The 18,329-nt window shown below is 32.7% G+C and overlaps 1 protein-coding gene across 10 annotated transcripts in view; it reads right to left on the bottom strand.

The window, feature by feature from the left end:
- The window catches only part of Dscam4 (Down syndrome cell adhesion molecule 4), a 94,391-nt gene that overhangs the window by 36,019 nt on the left and 40,043 nt on the right, over window positions 1-18,329 (bottom strand). For all 10 annotated transcript variants that reach the window (XM_064355843.1, XM_015981426.2, XM_064355844.1 and 7 more), the window contains exons 3-6: window positions 16,913-17,069; window positions 8,329-8,595; window positions 7,744-8,000; window positions 3,330-3,534 (exon numbers count right to left, since the gene is read on the bottom strand). In XM_064355843.1, the coding sequence (XP_064211913.1) occupies window positions 3,330-3,534; window positions 7,744-8,000; window positions 8,329-8,595; window positions 16,913-17,069 (886 nt within the window). The remainder of the gene's footprint in view (window positions 1-3,329; window positions 3,535-7,743; window positions 8,001-8,328; window positions 8,596-16,912; window positions 17,070-18,329) is intronic.

Raw genomic sequence — 18,329 nt, 5'->3', positions numbered from 1 at the left:
ATTTTTTGCCTAAATTTAGGGTAGCCATTTGTCATAGTGGAAAATTTTATCCAACAAAAAAATTCATAACTCAAAAACTAAAAATCGTAGAGCAATGCGGTTTGTTCCATTGAATTCAGCGGCCCATTTTCTGTATTATACGAACTTTTTATGTGATTTAAAAATTTGATTTTTTTTTGCTAAAATTTCCTGAGTATTAACACTTACCTTCAGGAAAGTGAAAAAAAAAAATTTTTTTTAATTTGTTCTATAATACTTTTTCGTATTTATATATGCCTTTACAACTCTCTAGAGTTGTTAAAAGTCCAAAAAAGTCCAAATGTTCGATTTTTTGATGATTGATTTTTTCAATTTTCGTCGCAATTTTTGTCGATTTTGGGTACCCGGAATATTTGTTGAGCAATAGCTCTGGAACTATCAGAGATAACCCCATGAAGTTTATTATCGTTGGAAAGCTCTTTGAATTATCTATTTTTTTCTAAAAAAATTATTGTTCTCCGACTAATAGTTTTTGAGCAAATTGCAGATAAATGCAAAAATTGGTAAAATTTAAAAAAATTCATAACTAAAAAACTAATGGGAATTTGGCAATTTTTTCGATGCCAATCGATTCCCCGGATCATTTTGCATAGGTGAGGATCAAAACAGTTCCACTTTTTTAAATAGTTTAGTCGTAATTGGAAAAATAAGAAAAATTAAAAAAAAGTTAACACCCCCCCCTACAAAATGGTCAATTTTAAAAGTGCCTCAGAATCAAACAAATCTTATTCTATCTTATAGATTTTTATGTGCTCTTTACGATGGAAAAAAGAGTTTTCTCCTAGCTCTCTTAGTTTGGCCGTAATCGGCGATTGAAAATTGAAAATTTTTTTGCGAGATATCGCCTTGAGTCCTATGCCATTTTGTAGAGTTTTTTATTCCGGTTGTCCTCGATTTTTCCGTTTCTCGATAACTCTAATAGTTTCGCCGTAATTGGCGGATGAAAATTGAAAAAAAGTGAAAATGGAAACCTTTTTTGCGTTTTTCTCGGAAACTGTAAGACTTAGAGCAACGAGCAAAAAATCATCTGATAGCGCTTAATTTTCTCTATTTTTTCGATTAAACCCGGAGCCGCTCCGGGCTACGGTTCCGGCTACAGAGGCGATCAAAGTTTTTCACTAAAAAAATTCATAAAAAAAAACTAAAAGTCGTAGAGCATTGCGGTTTGTTCGGTTGAATTCTACGGCTCATTTTACATATTATATCAATTTTTCACAAGAATTAAAAATGTAAAATTTTTTGCCTAAATTTAGGGTAGCCATTTGTCATAGTGGAAAATTTTATCCAACAAAAAAATTCATAACTCAAAAACTAAAAGTCGTAGAGCAATGCGGTTTGTTCCATTGAATTCAGCGGCCCATTTTCTGTATTATACGAACTTTTTATGTGATTTAAAAATTTGATTTTTTTTTGCTAAAATTTCCTGAGTATTATTAACACTTACCTTCAGGAAAGTGAAAAAAAATTTTTTTTTTAAATTCGTTCTATAATACTTTTTCGTATTTATATATGCCTTTACAACTCTCTAGAGTTGTTAAAAGTCCAAAAAAGTCCAAATGTTCGATTTTTTGATGATTGATTTTTTCAATTTTCGTCGCAATTTTTGTCGATTTTGGGTACCCGGAATATTTGTTGAGCAATAGCTCCGGAACTATCAGAGATAACCCCATGAAGTTTATTATCGTTGGAAAGCTCTTTAAATTATCTATTTTTTTCTAAAAAAATTATTGTTCTCCGACTAATAGTTTTTGAGCAAATTGCAGATAAATGCAAAAATTGGTAAAATTTAAAAAAATTCATAACTAAAAAACTAATGGGAATTTGGCAATTTTTTCGATGCCAATCGATTCCCCGGATCATTTTGCATAGGTGAGGATCAAAACAGTTCCACTTTTTTAAATAGTTTAGTCGTAATTGGAAAAATAAGAAAAATTAAAAAAAAGTTAACACCCCCCCCTACAAAATGGTCAATTTTAAAAGTGCCTCAGAATCAAACAAAACTTATTCTATCTTATAGATTTTGATGTGCTCTTTACGATGGAAAAAAGAGTTTTCTCCTACCTCTGTTAGTTTGGCCGTAATCGGCGATTGAAAATTGAAAATTTTTTTGCGAGATATCGCCTTGAGTCCTATGCCATTTTGTAGAGTTTTTTATTCCGGTTGTCCTCGATTTTTCCGTTTCTCGATAACTCTAATAGTTTCGCCGTAATTGGCGGTTGAAAATTGAAAAAAAGTGAAAATGGAAACCTTTTTTTGCGTTTTTCTCGGAAACTGTAAGACTTAGAGCAACGAGCAAAAACCATCTGATAGCGCTTAATTTTCTCTATTTTTTCGATTAAACCCGGAGCCGCTCCGGGCTACGGTTCCGGCTACAGAGGCGATCAAAATTTTTCACTAAAAAAATTCATAAAAAAAAAACTAAAAGTCGTAGAGCATTGCGGTTTGTTCGGTTGAATTCTACGGCTCATTTTACATATTATGTCAATTTTTCACAAAAATAAAAAATTTAAAATTTTTTGCCTAAATTTAGGGTAGCCATTTGTCATAGTGGAAAATTTTATTCAACAAAAAAATTCATAACTCAAAAACTAAAAGTCGTAGAGCAATGCGGTTTGTTCCATTGAATTCAGCGGCCCATTTTCTGTATTATACGAACTTTTCATGAGATTTAAAAATTTGATTTTTTTTGCTAAAATTTCCTGAGTATTATTAACACTTACCTTCAAGAAAGTGAAAAAAAATTTTTTTTTAAATTTGTTCTATAATACTTTTTCGTATTTATATATGCCTTTACAACTCTCTAGAGTTGTTAAAAGTCCAAAAAAGTTCGATTTTTTGATGATTGATTTTTTCAATTTTCGTCGCAATTTTTGTCGATTTTGGGTACCCGGAATATTTATTGAGCAATAGCTCCGGAACTATCAGAGATAACCCCATGAAGTTTGGCCGTAATTGGCGATTGAAAATTGAAATTTTTTTGCAAGACTAATACTTCACTAAATATAAGTCAAACAAGAAAATTATAAGCAGAAATCTAGTAGAAAGTCGTATTTCTCGACTCCAATCAATTTTCGGGAGCCTACATTAAGATCTTTCAACTTTTTCGGATAGTTTTACATAATTAAAATAAGTTTAAAATAATATACAAACTGCCAAAAAACATGACGCTAGCCTTAGATGCTTTCTGAGTCGATTAATTTCAAAAGTTCGCTTCGCCAAACTGTTTGAGGGGTCTGCAGGTCGTCAAACTCGCCCGCATTTAATAAATTCATTAAGGGGGAGGGTCTCACCGTTGTGCAGCCAGCTGACTTGAGAGACGGGATATCCGTTGACAATGCACTGGAAGCTGGCCTCCTTCCCGACGTCGACCACTTGTACTTGAGGTTGAACATGTGCTGACAAGGGCGCTGTTATTTCCAGCGTCACCCTCACGCTCTCCTCGCCCGCAGAGTTGTTGGCGAAGCACACGTACACCCCGCGGTCCTCCAACCGCACCTGCAACACACAAACAACACCGTATTATAAACGCTGCTATCTAATAAAGCCCGATTCTCGCCGCTGCGTGACTAATGGCGCCAATTTTCACGCAGGGGAAACACCGCCGACTGTGGAACTTCGCCCTAGGAGCCGGCGATTTATTGCAAAGGCCAAAAATTTAACGCGTTTAATTGTAGCCGGGCGAGGAGAAGGGAAATCCAGAGCGGGCAGATGCCGACTTTGGCAGCTGGATTAGCAAAAATCCATAAAAACGGCCGAGATAAAAAGTAAATAAATCAGGAAGAAAGACGGGAAAAGCTTACAAGTTTTAGTGTTATGTGTGTCTTACAAATAGCGCGTCTTAGGGGAAGAGGAGAAATGATGAGATGTGTGCGGGAGTTTTGTAGATTATGCTGTTTCGCACTGTATTTACACCAGGTAATTTAAATAAAAGTTTACGAATTCTCGTCTTTTAATCACCAACTTTACCGAAAATTCAAATTTTATTATAAAACAATCGACTAAATGCTATATAATAACATGTTTAAAAGTAGTTATTCCTAGAGAAATATATTTTCTTAATGTACATTATTATAGAATCGTAATTGAATAAAATTTAGTTGGCGGACTAACCCGGCGCCTCCACCATTTTTAACGTTTGCCATTTGAAAGTCGTTTGTATTAAAAATTGAGAATGGTTTTATTAAGTAAAAATTAATAACATTGTAAATTTTGGAATAATGTATTTATAATTTATAATGTATAATGACAATTGAGGATTTTTTTGTTGATGTCTACTATACAGAGGGTTCGTTTAAAGAGGTTTTCTTACATTATTTTTTAATACTTTCGTTACGTTCCTAAAAAAGTGTTGGTTGTAAAGAGATGTCCGTTATTTGGAGGTGTTTATTTACTGTATTTTAATTTTTAAAATTTTTTAGTTATTGCATAAACGCTACTTTACCTACTTAAATTGTATCTGTATGCACAAATAAAATCAATTTTGCTTGATGGAAAAATAAAAAACCAAGAAATATACCAAGAAATACCAAAAAACTAATCGAGAATTTTTTTTCTTGTTATAAAAGTTTAATATATATTTTGAAAATATTTTGCTTGACTCTCACTTTAATTTTTTTACCGAAAATTCTAGCGTGGTGTCGATAAACATGCAGAAAGGTCTTATCAAGGAATATTACAAATAAACAAGAAAAATACTCAAAAGATCTTTAAAACCAAATATAAAAAAAATTAGAAAGAAAAATTTTATCAATATGCAACTAGTTATTTTTTTATGATTTTCAAAATCTTGGGATATTTGTTGGAAATTATTGTCGCAATCATTGAATGTACAGTTATAGTTCTATTAAAATCAACGATTTATTTAAATCTGTTACAAAAATATACATAATTTTTGTCATTATATATTTCGATAGAGAAATACTAATTTTATAATTAACTCGCAAAATTATAAAAAGGAGAAAAAAAGTTATTTTTCCAGAGTATTGTAAGTACCAAGCTAAACTTCCCATGTTTAAAAAATATTGTAGCTATAATTTTTCGTGAGAAAATTTAAGCACTTTCCAGAACTGTAATGAGCAAAATTAAATTTACAACGCTTGATAGCGTTTTAAATGTGGTAATAGTCTCAAATTGAGATTTATAAAACCTGAATTCTTGAGGTTAAACTACATATCTAATGGAAAATATATTCATTGTCTTGAAGATTAACTCCCATTTTTAAAAGCAGTTTAGAATTGCACGAGATTTCCACAAAGAATTTATTTTTTTTGTAAAGGAATAGAAGACTGATAAGAATTTAAAATCGCCTAAAACAGGCTTTAAAATTACTTAAATAGAGTTGAAATCTTAACGAGAACTTGTAAGATCAAAATTGAAAAAAAATTTAAAACAAAACAGCGTAATTATTTTGAAACAAAATAAAAACTACGAAATTTTCATCAATGTTGTTTCAGTCTAAAGAAACATTTTAAGTAAAAAACACATTTTTTGTAAAATATTTATTTTGAAATGAGCTAATATTTTTAAAGAATTTTAAGATAATGACATGTCTGAGATTTTTTTTAGCGTTTTATTTCTGCTCTCAAGACTCGATTCACATTTTTCGTAACAGAGTTACAAAATAATTTTCTTCGCACTGCTAGCGAGGTCATTTCTTGAACTAAAAACGCCCATCACTTAATATGGTCCTTCTGTCCGATCCGAGAGGAAACGCCGGTTTGTTAGGAAATGTGCAACATAAGCCCAGGATTATGCCAAAACTTGCGCGAACAATCACAAAAGCAGGCAGTAAATGTTGTCTGGTAGTTCCAGCATCGCCGAAATGAAAAGCAATTTGATGTTCTATATGCAAATGAAGTCACTAAACTTGATATTTGCAATGCAAAACTACTAAATGCTTTTACAGTCGTAAGTGATTCTCTTGGCCGAGTGGAAAAAACGCGTCATGTCTCGAGCATTACCTTATTGCATTGCAATTAAATTAATTGCACGAGAACAAAGGAACTGTATTTTAATTTACGCTCTCTATGAAATTATCCAACTCGTTTTTATATCAATCGAGCGAAATTGTGATGGATTTTTTCCATCTCGGTTCACCAGCTCGAGTTATAAAAATGAAATTTACCTAAGATTCTGCTCGATGTTCATTCTTTCAAACTTTGTTGTCTCTAACTTTAAAGCTTCGCTTTTCGGCATAAACTCCTTAGTATCGCGACTCGAATTGCCAATAAAGGGAGCAGTTTAGTTAACGATCTTTACAATACTCTTCCTCCTAACTACTAGCATTTTAAATTGAACGATAATCATAAAGATCCAAGATTACGCTACGACAAATTGACTCTTTTTTCCCCCTCATTCATAAAAAAAAAACTAAAAGTCGTAGAGCATTGCGGTTTGTTCCATTGAATTCAGCGGCCCATTTTCTGTATTATACGAACTTTTCATGAGATTTAAAAATTTGATTTTTTTTGCTAAAATTTCCTGAGAATTAACACTTACCTTCAAGAAAGCGAAAAAAAAATTTTTTTTTAAATTCGTTCTATCATACTTTTTCGTATTTATATATGCCTTTACAACTCTCTAGAGTTATTAAAAGTCCAAAAAAGTCCATATGTTCGATTTTTTGATGTTTGATTTTTTCAATTTTCGTCGCAATTTTTGCCGATTTTGGGTACCCGGAATATTTGTTGAGCAATAGCTCCGGAACTATCAGAAATAACCCCATGAAGTTTATTATCGTTGGAAAGCTCTTTAAATTATCTATTTTTTTCAAAAAAAATTAAATGCTATATAATAACATGTTTAAAAATAGTTATTCCGACAGAAATATATTTTCTTAATGTACATTATTACAGAATGGTAATTGAATAAAATTTAGTTGGCGGACTAACCCGGCGCCTCCACCATTTTTAACGTTTGCCATTTGAAAGTCGTTTGTATTAAATCTCCGATTTTGTTGAAACTGTTATCATTTAGAAAAATTAAGAATGGTTTTATTAAGTAAAAATTAATAACATTGTAAATTTTGGAATAATGTATTTATAATTTATAATGTATAATGACAATTGAGGATTTTTTTGTTGATGTCTGTATGCACAAATAAAATCAATTTCGCTTGATGGAAAGTTAAAAAATCAAAAAATATACCAAGAAAATACCAAAAAACTAATCTAAAATTTTTTTTCTTGTTATAAAAGTTTAATATATATCCTGTCTTTGAAAATATTTTGCTAGACTCTCACTTTAATTTTTTTACCGAAAATTTTAGCGTAGTGTCGATAAACATGCAGAAAGGTCTAATCAAGGAATATTACAAACAAACAAGGAAAATACTCAGAAGATCTTCAAAAGCAATAATAACACAATTTCGTAATTAAATGTTTAAAGAAAAATATAATATAAATTAGAAAAAATTTTTTTATCAATATGCAACTAGTTATTTTTTTATGATTTTAAAAATTTTGGAATATTTGTTGTAAATTATTGTCGCAATCATTGAATGTACAGTTATAGTTTAATTAAAATCAACGATTTATTCAAATCTGTTACAAAAATGTACATAATTTTTGTCATTATATATTTCGATAGAGAAATACTAATTTTATAATTAACTCGCAAAATTATAAAAAGGACTCTTTTTTCCCCCTCATTTGGCACACTTTTTCTGCTACAATAATTTGCTGTTTGAATTAATTTTCAACCCACCTTGGATATCCTCAGTAATCCTGCCGATAAAATGGTCAGTCTTTCCCCCAGAGCAACAGGTACGCTTTGTCCTTGCAGTTCCCTCTTCCAGTAGTATCCAGGAACAGGATGTCCTTGCGCGACGCACGGCAGCGTGACGTCCTCCCCCAGGACCACCCTCCTGGCATTGTACTTGTCCACGCTGATCCGTGGCTGGACGTTGCCCTTCGGTTCCGTCACGATTATCCTTCCCGGATACATGCTCGTCTGGACTTCACCTGTTAAGAAAAACCAAACGGTTTGCCTCCCTTAACAACCCCCCAGAAATGTATCTCTGGAACTTTTCCAATTCGTACAAGAATGTTTGCGCATTTCTCTAAGTAAACAGGAAGTGTAGTGACAATTCCAGACCCTAATGCATTCCGTACGCAGGTTTTTCAAGTTTCGTGGTCCGTTACAAAAAGCAAAGTTTTACATAAACTCACTTACAACTTCCCGAAATAAGATTAGCAAACTGCTGCAAGTTTCGCCCTAATACGACGTCAAACATAATTTTAGCAACTGGAACTACTTGCAGAGGGTATTAAAAATTTAAATTTCGCTAACCTGTGAGCCGGTTAACAGTGCGACAGCCGTAGTTCTTGTACCCGTCCCCAGGTCCTGCATTACTTATGTAGAGGTCCCCGTTGCTGAGGACGACGTATTTGCCGCCAATGTCCGTGTTGGGGTAGATGTTGATGGTTTCGTCTTGGACCCAGGAGGTGACCATCACGTATTCAGCCACGTAATTCGGAATCTTGCATTTGAGGACCGCTGTGTTGCCCGCAATCACGTATTCGTCATGGACTTGGACGTCGTATTTTTGCTTCACAACTGTAAATTTTCAGAAATAAATCGGCGGAAAGTAACTTCAAGTATGTTCAATAGGTGTATACAAATCTATAACTTGGCCTGACGTGACCTGACTTGACCAGGTAGATTTTTAACAATTTAAAAATTTCTAGAAAAAAATCTATTCTTAATTTCTAATTCTGGGAATTCAGTGTTTGAGTTAAGAGCAAAATTAAGAATATGTTTTTTTTAATTAATTTTGCCCAACTAAAGTTGAAAATAAGTGCAGAATTTTTTCTTTTTTTTTTAATGAATTTTTTTTCTGAGAGAATTTTTTCTGATTTCTTGTGTCTCAAAAGACTGGCAATAGTTTTTTGTTTTGTTTTTAGTTTTTAAATAAGTTCGATATTTATTTATTTTATTTTTACATGTTTCTACATTGTTTATGCTAATTTTATTTTTATTTTATTATTTTTACATTTTCTATTATTTTTTGTAGTTAAATAGTTTCTCATTCTCAGCTAAAACTCATTACTTCCTGCCTATTTATTATTGTATAAATTTATTTAATAATGGCTCTTATTATTATTATTATTATTATTATTATTATTATTATTATTATAATTATTATTATTAATATTATTGTAGTAGATTTTGTCAAAAATGTCAGATTATGTGACTGAACGTGTCCAATAGTCAAGCTAAGCCCTAATTTACGTTCACTCTGAATAACATACACAGTTTTATCTACAATGCAAAACGTAAATATTTTGATAATTTAGTAAAGTTTTGAAATATATTTTGAAAATAGGATTTTTGTTACATTTTTAAAAGTAACGATAACATAATCACTTTTACGGACTTTTTTTTTTGATTCTTTACAAAAAAATCGTCGATCTTCTAAACCCCCAGGCCTTAAAAACACCAAAATATTAATAATCTTAATATTTTTTTATAGATACATTTGTAAAAATTGGTGGATTGATAAAAGTAAAAATACTTAGGCGCAAAAGTAGGACTTTTACATTCTGTTCAAAAAAAAAACCTTTTTGTTGTGACAAAGTCCGCTAAATTAAATGTTGTTACATTGTTTAAACTTTTTTAATTATAAGCAAGTCAATTGCTTTTCGATATCATGCTAATTATTGAAATGTAAGGAAGTAAAGTAAGTGAGTAATAGAAAACTACAGCGTTCTTTGCTGTATATAATTAGAAAATTTTTTTTCATCTTTGTTTTATATTTTAACTTATTTTTTAAATTTATCTGAGAACTGAAAAATATCCAAAACAGTAAAAAAAATGTTAGGTGTCATTTGAAAAAATTAACAATAGCATCCAAAATTTTGAAATAATGTCAAAATGAAGCATTTATAAAAATACTCGTAATTAAAGATTCTGAAATAAAGCTGGCAGAATTGTTAAATAGTTACTCGTATATGTTTCAACAACCAATAAAATTTTCAGATTTGGAATTTTAACGTGTGTTAAATTTGAAAAGTTCTCTTTAAAAAAATTATAGAGCAGACATTTTTTTTAGTTTTACACAATTATTTTTTTCCAATTTTAAAACAGTTATTCTAAATATTGTCAGGAAACAAAAATTAAAAACATTACCAGATAAACTATTCCAAAAATTTAAACATAAATGTATTTAATTTCTGATTGTTTTGTTAGTTAACCTTTAGTTAACTTGACCTGACCTGACCTGACCAGGTAGATATCAAACAATTTAAAAACTTGTAGAAAATAGTAAGTGCCTGAATTATTTTACTCGTAAAAGAGTATGGAGTAACGAGTGACAGTTTTGTAAATATGCTTTCAGTGCGCGAAACAAAGTTGGTCGTTTCGTGCCTGAAATTCCAGCCATAAACTGAAATCTATAACAGTCTTAAGTGATTTAGTAAAATGGTAGTCGAGATGTGTTCATTTCAAATAAAGGCAGTAAAGTACAGGTCTCGAGCAAAAGGTATAAATGTGTTCGATTTGATAGGTTATTTACGACGGCAATAATTCACAGTATAAGTGGAGCGGAATTACTTAAAATTTCATTATTTCGCCTGTAACTGAACGAAACGCGAATTGGGGAATTGAGTAATAGCGCACAAATTAATTTCAGCGAATTCTTTTATGTCAGCGCCCAATAATCGACTAGTTACAGCAAATAAAACTCCCGCCAGCAACAATGTAATGGCCCAAGCAACCCGATATTGTCTTACATGGCGTACAAAGTCATTAAACCATAATTTAGCATAATCCCGCCGTTATTAAAACATAAAACTGTATTAACACCCCAAACAATGTGCTACAATTTGTTCAAATAAAATTTTTAATTATGTTAAACTGCCAAGGGTAAATAAAAATATGCTGGAATGTTGCGCCTGTTCTTTCACCTCAAAATGCTAATTTCCGCCCGAATGGCCCATTTATTCGAAGGCGAAACTTTTAAATTGAGCAACGCGAGCAAAAAGTTTGTTGTTATGAATTTCGGAGCTAATTTTTGCTCGTAGTTGAAATCAATTAGTTTTTGATGCAAGTTGCAGCCTCTTTTCCTGTCAGTTTATTTAAAATGTTAAGCTTTAACAAGAAAATGCGTCCATAAATTTCCTTTACTCGGCGTCAATAAAACATGAATTTCATTTTTGGGGCATTAAAGCTAGAAAAACGACAGGCGGCCGCATTAAAGCTCGTTTATTTGAAAGCCCAACTAATTGTTAAAAATGTGACGGATCCAGAGGCTCAATTTATCACCGAGCGTTAATTGTCGTTAAATAACAGGAACAATACTCGGAAAGATCATTAAGTCTGCGAAGAATTAATTAATGATCATTCCGAAATTTCCGAGACATCTCACGGTTTTATTAGGCGGACAGAGTGTGATAAATTTTTGGCATTTAATTGCTGGAGTCGGCAATTTCCTCCGGAGTAAATTAGTGGCGGTTAATCGGTTCAAACCGATTTTTTTCGCGGTGACCGGAAGTGCGAATTGGTATTCGAGCCCGGGAGGCTTTTAGCGAATTGAATTCGCTTTAGAAAACACCACGGCTTTGTTAACCAGAAAAAATCCATTCGGTGCTCACTCCAGACGGAGTTTTTTGCTGTCACGAGTTCGCAGGAAGTGATATAACATCAATATTCATTCACTGTATAGACTTAGCAAGGAGCAGTGAAAAGGACAAAAGCTTGAGTGATTTTTTAAAGCAAAAATTGAGAAATCGTCCCAAATATTAACATTAGTTTGCATTTTTTTTACCAAAAGATAATTTATACATCTATACGTTTCTTTATACAGTGTGTTAGGAAATGGTTTAGCAGAAAGGTAGACAGATAATGGCAAGACAAATTTAAGTAAATCAAAAATGCATAACTTTTTCAAAAAATCGTTCTGAAATTAAAGTTCCAAATTTTGAGAACCGCTGAATTAGAATTAAAAAAATTAGCGTAAATAGTATTATTGACAAAACAGCAGAGATAAGTTAACTTTTTGGTTTACGTAATTCTGCTGTTTCAATTTGTGTTTTGTTATTAAATTTTACGAAAAAAAAATCAAAAACTTTTTTGCCACGACCGGGATTCGAACCTCCCACACTAATAACCATCTTAGCCACAAGTTTGAAAAATTTTTAAAACGCCCATGCGCCACAATTTTCATCACATTTAATGAAAAAAATTAACTTCTAATAAACTACCATAATTCACACAGTGGCTCTCAACAAGTGGGTTAATGAAAATTTCTGAAGAAAGTACGCACTTTTTGGAAAAATGATATAAGGGTTTTCAACTCGTCTAATCATAACAAATTCACATACGAAATATTGCTAAGTTCGTTCGTTGTTTTTTGTGATAAACCTATTGTTAAACATTTTATTTGTTTTAAAATATCGTCATGTGAATGTAGATTAAGCCCAAACTAGTTTTGTTTTGTTCGTGGAAAATTATCCTAATAAAACCTGGGAATCTTAAACGATCAACTGGTAGACGTTTTCATCAAGATTTAAAGTCTTATAAAAAGAAGTTTACTAAGATTTTTGGGATAAAACTATATTATTGCTTTACTCTATTACTTTACATTAAGATAAACTGACCCTGATAGTAGAAAAAAAAAACAAAAATTGGAAAAATTGTCAAATACTGATAATTTATTGTAATGTATAATAATATTAACAAATATTTAAAAAACTTGTCGTCCTATTTTTTTTTGACTTCAATATCAAATTTGGTGTTAATTATTCTCCCAATAAACATTGGTAAATTAATTTAATTCATTCTGACTATTTTTTTTGTCTTGTTTGCTGAACATTTATATTTTTGTTTTAATTTCATCCAAATCGAGTTTATTCCGATTTTCTCTCTCAGAGTCACATCTGTGCGAGTACCCAACTCGATTTTCATGTCCAATTGAACATTTCCAACGTAGATTTTGTCTTGTTAGCTGAGCGCAAGTTTTGTGCCAAGCGCAGCGTAAAATTCTTTATGCGGCTTCATATCCATGTTTGACATAAAGCAAAATCGGGGAAATAACCATTATTAATTTATTTCGAACAAAAATACGATAGTTAATCCATCGGTGGCCAATTTAATCCCATTTTTTGCACTAGTAATGCTTTTTTAATTGGAGGCTTTGTCCGAGTTTTTCAAATAAATATTTGATGCGTTCTGAGAACGTCTCAAGAGGCATGCACCTGGGCCCGATTTCTGCCCCCCAAATTTTCCACCGACTGTCAATTCAATTCCATTCCAAAGCCCCAGTTTACAATATTGGCTTTATTAGGCGCGCTCATCCGCTTTTTACGACCAATTTCCAATAATAAGTGGATAATGCGTTGATTTAATGCGATGGAAGGGCCCTTCTTTAAAATTTCTTTTTACGGCCAGAGTTAATCTTTTAAGGCGAATTGCGGCCGTTTGTTGGCCGGGGCTGTAATAGCCGGCAGTTTGTCCACATTTGTAACGACTCTAATTTCTAATTTAGGAGAAAACGGGATTCGCTCCATCACAAATATTGCTGTTCTTGCTTTATGCTTGAAACGAGCGAAAATTGTGAACGAATTAATCGAACTGAGTCACTCGCTCGGAAAACTGGGATTAAGCGATGTTTCGTTTCGATTTACTGAACAATTAGGTGTATTTGAGTTTTAATCGGAAATTAAAAGTGTGTCGGTGGTCGAAATTAGACAATATGTTAGGAGGGGTTCACGGTTTGTCAAGCAACAGCATTTTAGCATGTTGAGAGTTCAACAATGATTTATTACACCCCCAGCAACGTAATAATTACTGCATGCTGCACTGTGCTGCAGTAATAACGCTTAATATTCCACATTCTTCTCTAATGAGTGTTTTGTGACCCAAAACAGATTTACTCAAACCTCTGACAATTAAAAGCATCGACTCCCGTCTGAAAAATCGCCCGTAACGGGAATCAGGTCGTGGCAAATCCCTCGCAAATTGAAATGCGTTCAGACGTCTTAATTAGGCGCCCCCTTTGTACGTACGACAAGTCGCTAAATCCGGACGTATTTTGATACGTTTGCGGTTGCCTCCGAAACAAAATAGCTAATCAATGCGGGGGTGTGGTGTAGTTAACCCTTCAGTACACGTGTCCCACAATCAGCACTAATTGGCTCGTAAGGTGATTTCCCAAAAGTTGTTTTCAATAAAATAAAAACGCCTCCGAGCACATATTTCGCGTCCGTGATGTGCACAAGAGCACACCTTGAATAATTGATATCATTTAAAAGCTCTCAGGTAAGCAGATGCGCCCGGAAAGTGCTACACCACCGGAGGTCTTTGATATTTCAGGCACTTTTTCAGTGTAACTTTGTCGCTTGCAATTAAGCGACTTTGACATTTGAAAATAAGCGTATTTTAGCGAAACGACCACCGTTTTTCTTGGTTTTAATGTCGGAAAAAGTCCCCTTAATGCTTTATCAATACTTTACGTGAGAAAATTTATGATCTGTGCAAGAGCGAACGTCATAACTGTCGAATGGGCTTTCAAGCCACTATACACCTATTTAACTTCCATCACGGATAGCGACATCAACCCCTATCAGCGCAGAACAGTCCGCCTATACCCTGAACTTTTCTTCGCACTTTTTCGGTTTTACTCAAGTTTTAGCACTGTTTTGTGTAAACCGTGCTTGGAGTACTCTGTATACTGTCCTGAACTATCACGAATTTATTTTCTGGCGAGCTGAGAATAAATTCCAGTTGTCAACACCTCCATTTGTCGAAACGTGCAAGTATTCCAGATAATCTGTCATCAATATTCCTTGCCACATGGGGAGGAACTGTTGCCAGGACGTTGTAAGCCGATAAAACAGATTTACTTTTTCGTAGTAGTGTTTGTAGAATCGCCTTATCGTGTTGTAATCCAGTTTAGAACATTTGGTGTTTTCCAAATTAGGAGCCATATATCTCCATTCAAAACAGTGGAACGTAAGCTTATCCCGCATCCGAAAATTTGAAATTTGTATCGGGATAGAAAGATAAAGCATCACCACAAATCATCCAGAGGTTCGGCATAATACCGATGTCTTATCGGAACGTATAAATTGAGTCGATATTGTGAATTCGCCAGAAAAATTCAATTCAATATGTGTGAGCATAGTTAGGCCAGCAAATCCCGAAATTTACGCCAAGTTCGGGCAAATATTGTCGCTTGTAAATAGCAAAGAAGAGTAATTGGATTTTTCGCAATGCGAATTTATGGCGAGCTGAGAACACAAGTATTAAAGTTATGGGAGAATAAGGAGGTGATTTAATTATTAACTTTTTTTTGTTTATGCATAGCATATAGTGTTCAGATTTTTTCCCATTGACCAACAGATTTTTTTTTCGTTAGGTGAAAGGTTTTATAGAGTGTAAAAAATAAACTTAAAGGTTTTGTTTCCACCAGTTTTATTTTTTCGTATAACAATGTTTTTCCCATAATAATAATAATAATAATAATAATAATAACAAAATAATAATAATAATAATAATAAAATAATAATAATAATAATAATAATAATAATAATAATAATAATAATAATAATAATAATAATAATCTTTATTTTGGACTACGGATAACTAAAGATTAGGATGTGAAACGACGTACAAATAAAACGTTCCTGCTCTCGATAGTTCAGATAATGGCGCCAGAGAGCGCAATTGTTCCACTACCGTCTAAGTTTTCTGAGCAAAAAATTGAAAAAATGGTTGTATTTTTATAACGGTTAAATACTAGTAAACAAAAAAATACAATCAGATAGAGCATAAATTCTCAACCGTAAAATATAAACATAATGCAAAAAATTTATCGTAAACTATATTTAAAAAAATATAACTTTTAACAATTAGCACTCTGCTTCATATTTTACAAAACACTGCGAATACGGTTACAAATAGAAAAATTTTTTTTTAAAAGTAGTAAAAAATTAAATTTTCTACAAAAAATTCGAGAAAATAATGTCTCTATCTTTAACCATTTAGACCCTAAAGTTGTTTAAAGACGTTTAAGGGACAAATTTGCTTCATTTTGCCGGAGGTCAAAATAACTCTTTGCGCACCGTCGCATTTATATCAAAACGCTGAAAATACGGTTGAAGATACAAAAAAGTGTAACCACTAGTAAAATTAAAACGTTTTTTAATATCTTTGAAGCCTAAACGGTTGAAAGAAAAGAAAATTTAATTCTCTACAATTTTTTTTCCTTATATTGTTATCTGTATTCTCAGCGTTTTGAAAAATACTGGATAAAGCGCAAATTTTATATTTTAAATAATATTTTTCTCAAATTTTTTTATGAAAATTTGTGTATTAGAAAAAAAACTATAATATTTCAGTTTATTTAAGAGAATGCTATGGGTAATCAATCGTAAGCTTTAGTTAAATCATAACAGCAAATGCGTAATTTTTATTTTTATTTCATCAATGTCTAGCTGTAACAGAAGTTGTAAAGCAGCAATTTTTTAGAGAGTAAATTATGGTTTTTAATGTAAAAATTAATTGAATTATTTGTAGTATTTCAAAAATGTATAAGTGATAAAGACATTGGTCGGTAATTTGCAGGATTATTCTTTGAAGGTTTAAACATTGATAATTAGATATAGATTAACAAGCTTAGTTAAAGAACAAATTAGAAAAATTTTGATTGTAATGATTGTAAAATTGATGTCATTATTTCTCTTTGACATGGTTTGGTGTGCAGACAGTGCATCTGGACTGAATTCTATTTTTCTGGTTGCCTCGAATCTCGAGAACAGCCTGTCATTTCGTCGATATTTCCCTGTCTTGGATCCGTTTAAACACCGAAATTCTGTCAATAGCAGAATTTCCGTTTGGAGACGGCCTTTTAATAAGACATCTTGAGCCAACTTACCAGCTTTAACATGCACTTCCCGGCTGACAACCGTCCCTAGTGAACTTTTCAGTTTGCACCTGTAGAGCGCTGCGTGGACGTCGTGTCGGTACCTCTCGTTCGGAAACGGGGGAAACACCAAAGACCCGTTGGGGAATAACAGTCGGAGTTCAGGCACCTGAAAAATGCCACATAATTCAGCCGGGAAAGCCACCACCGGAATTATTTCTAAACACTCAACAAACTAAAAATATATATTTTGTGTGAAGCTTTTTTCGCCCAGTTTGGGGTGTGGGTGAAAATATCTTTGACAGGCGGGATCCTTCACCTTTCGCCCCGTTTTTTGCAAACATCGAACACATTTATTAAATTTTTCCCGTGTAGTGAGCAGTCGTGTGCAATCCGAACATAATTCATAAAAAAGTCCTAAACTTAAATTGGATTAGAATCTACATTCAAACAGAATTCATTTATTTCAGTAGAGTTGAGAGCTGAATTCGGCGAGATTTATATCGGGGGAATATTTCTTTGCTGAAAGCACCTACACATTTTTCAACTTATAAATTCTGTGGAAAAATTTACAAGCTGTAGCGGCCTAATTCGGATAAATCTCAATTTCGGAGAGTGGTTACTCGAACTTGTAATTAAAGGGAAATAATTTTGAGTCGGAGCGAGATGAAAAGGTTGCGCTGTATAAATGGTCTCGGAGGAGTCATATTTCAATGGAAAATCGTTGGTTACTTTGTTCATTCCAAAGCAACGATCGGCTTTCTTTCCCAGTTTTTGTCCGAGTTGGAAAAATCCGCTGGTTTAAGGGGCGGCCACAAGGGACCCACTTTTGGTGGATGAGGTTGCAAAGTTCACATGTTTCTTGGAATGAAGAGAACGAATCCTCCGTGGTATTTGTGTTGTTTAGTAGAACACACAACTAACTCGGAGGTGTCCAAAACTTTTCAAAATTAAATTGGCTTTTATTTACAATTTGAGTCGAGCGGGAGCAAGTTATTGCCAGACAATGTAATAATTTCATTTAATATCATTAATCACTTTATTGCGAGTGGACGGAAAAACGAGGATTGTTGGGTGAATTTAAGGAATTTTCCCAGTTTGATGTAGACGTTTGGACGTTTTTACTCGGAGGGAGAGCAGCAAAATATTTGATTTATTACAGCAAACTATTTAATATCCTTTTGTAGAAGATTTCATGAAGATTAATAAAAGGAAAATTCGGGGTGGAATTGTCCGGTTATTTGATTTTTTTAATTTGAATTTGATAGCGACTTTCACTCAAGACTACGGAAGACTATAAGTTAGGAGACAAAACGAGAGATTAAAAATGAGTGCGATTTAATAGCGCTCAGTGTTAAATGGTTTTAAATTAATTTAATTCCAACCCATTTACTAATTACTTGTAAGAAACGTAAAAATGTTGAGATTT

Source organism: Tribolium castaneum, chromosome 3 (genome assembly GCF_031307605.1).
Source record: "Tribolium castaneum strain GA2 chromosome 3, icTriCast1.1, whole genome shotgun sequence".
Lineage (NCBI taxonomy): Eukaryota > Metazoa > Arthropoda > Insecta > Coleoptera > Tenebrionidae > Tribolium > Tribolium castaneum.
The sequence above is the reverse complement of the archived record's forward strand: the minus strand, read 5'-3'. Positions and strand labels throughout refer to the sequence as shown.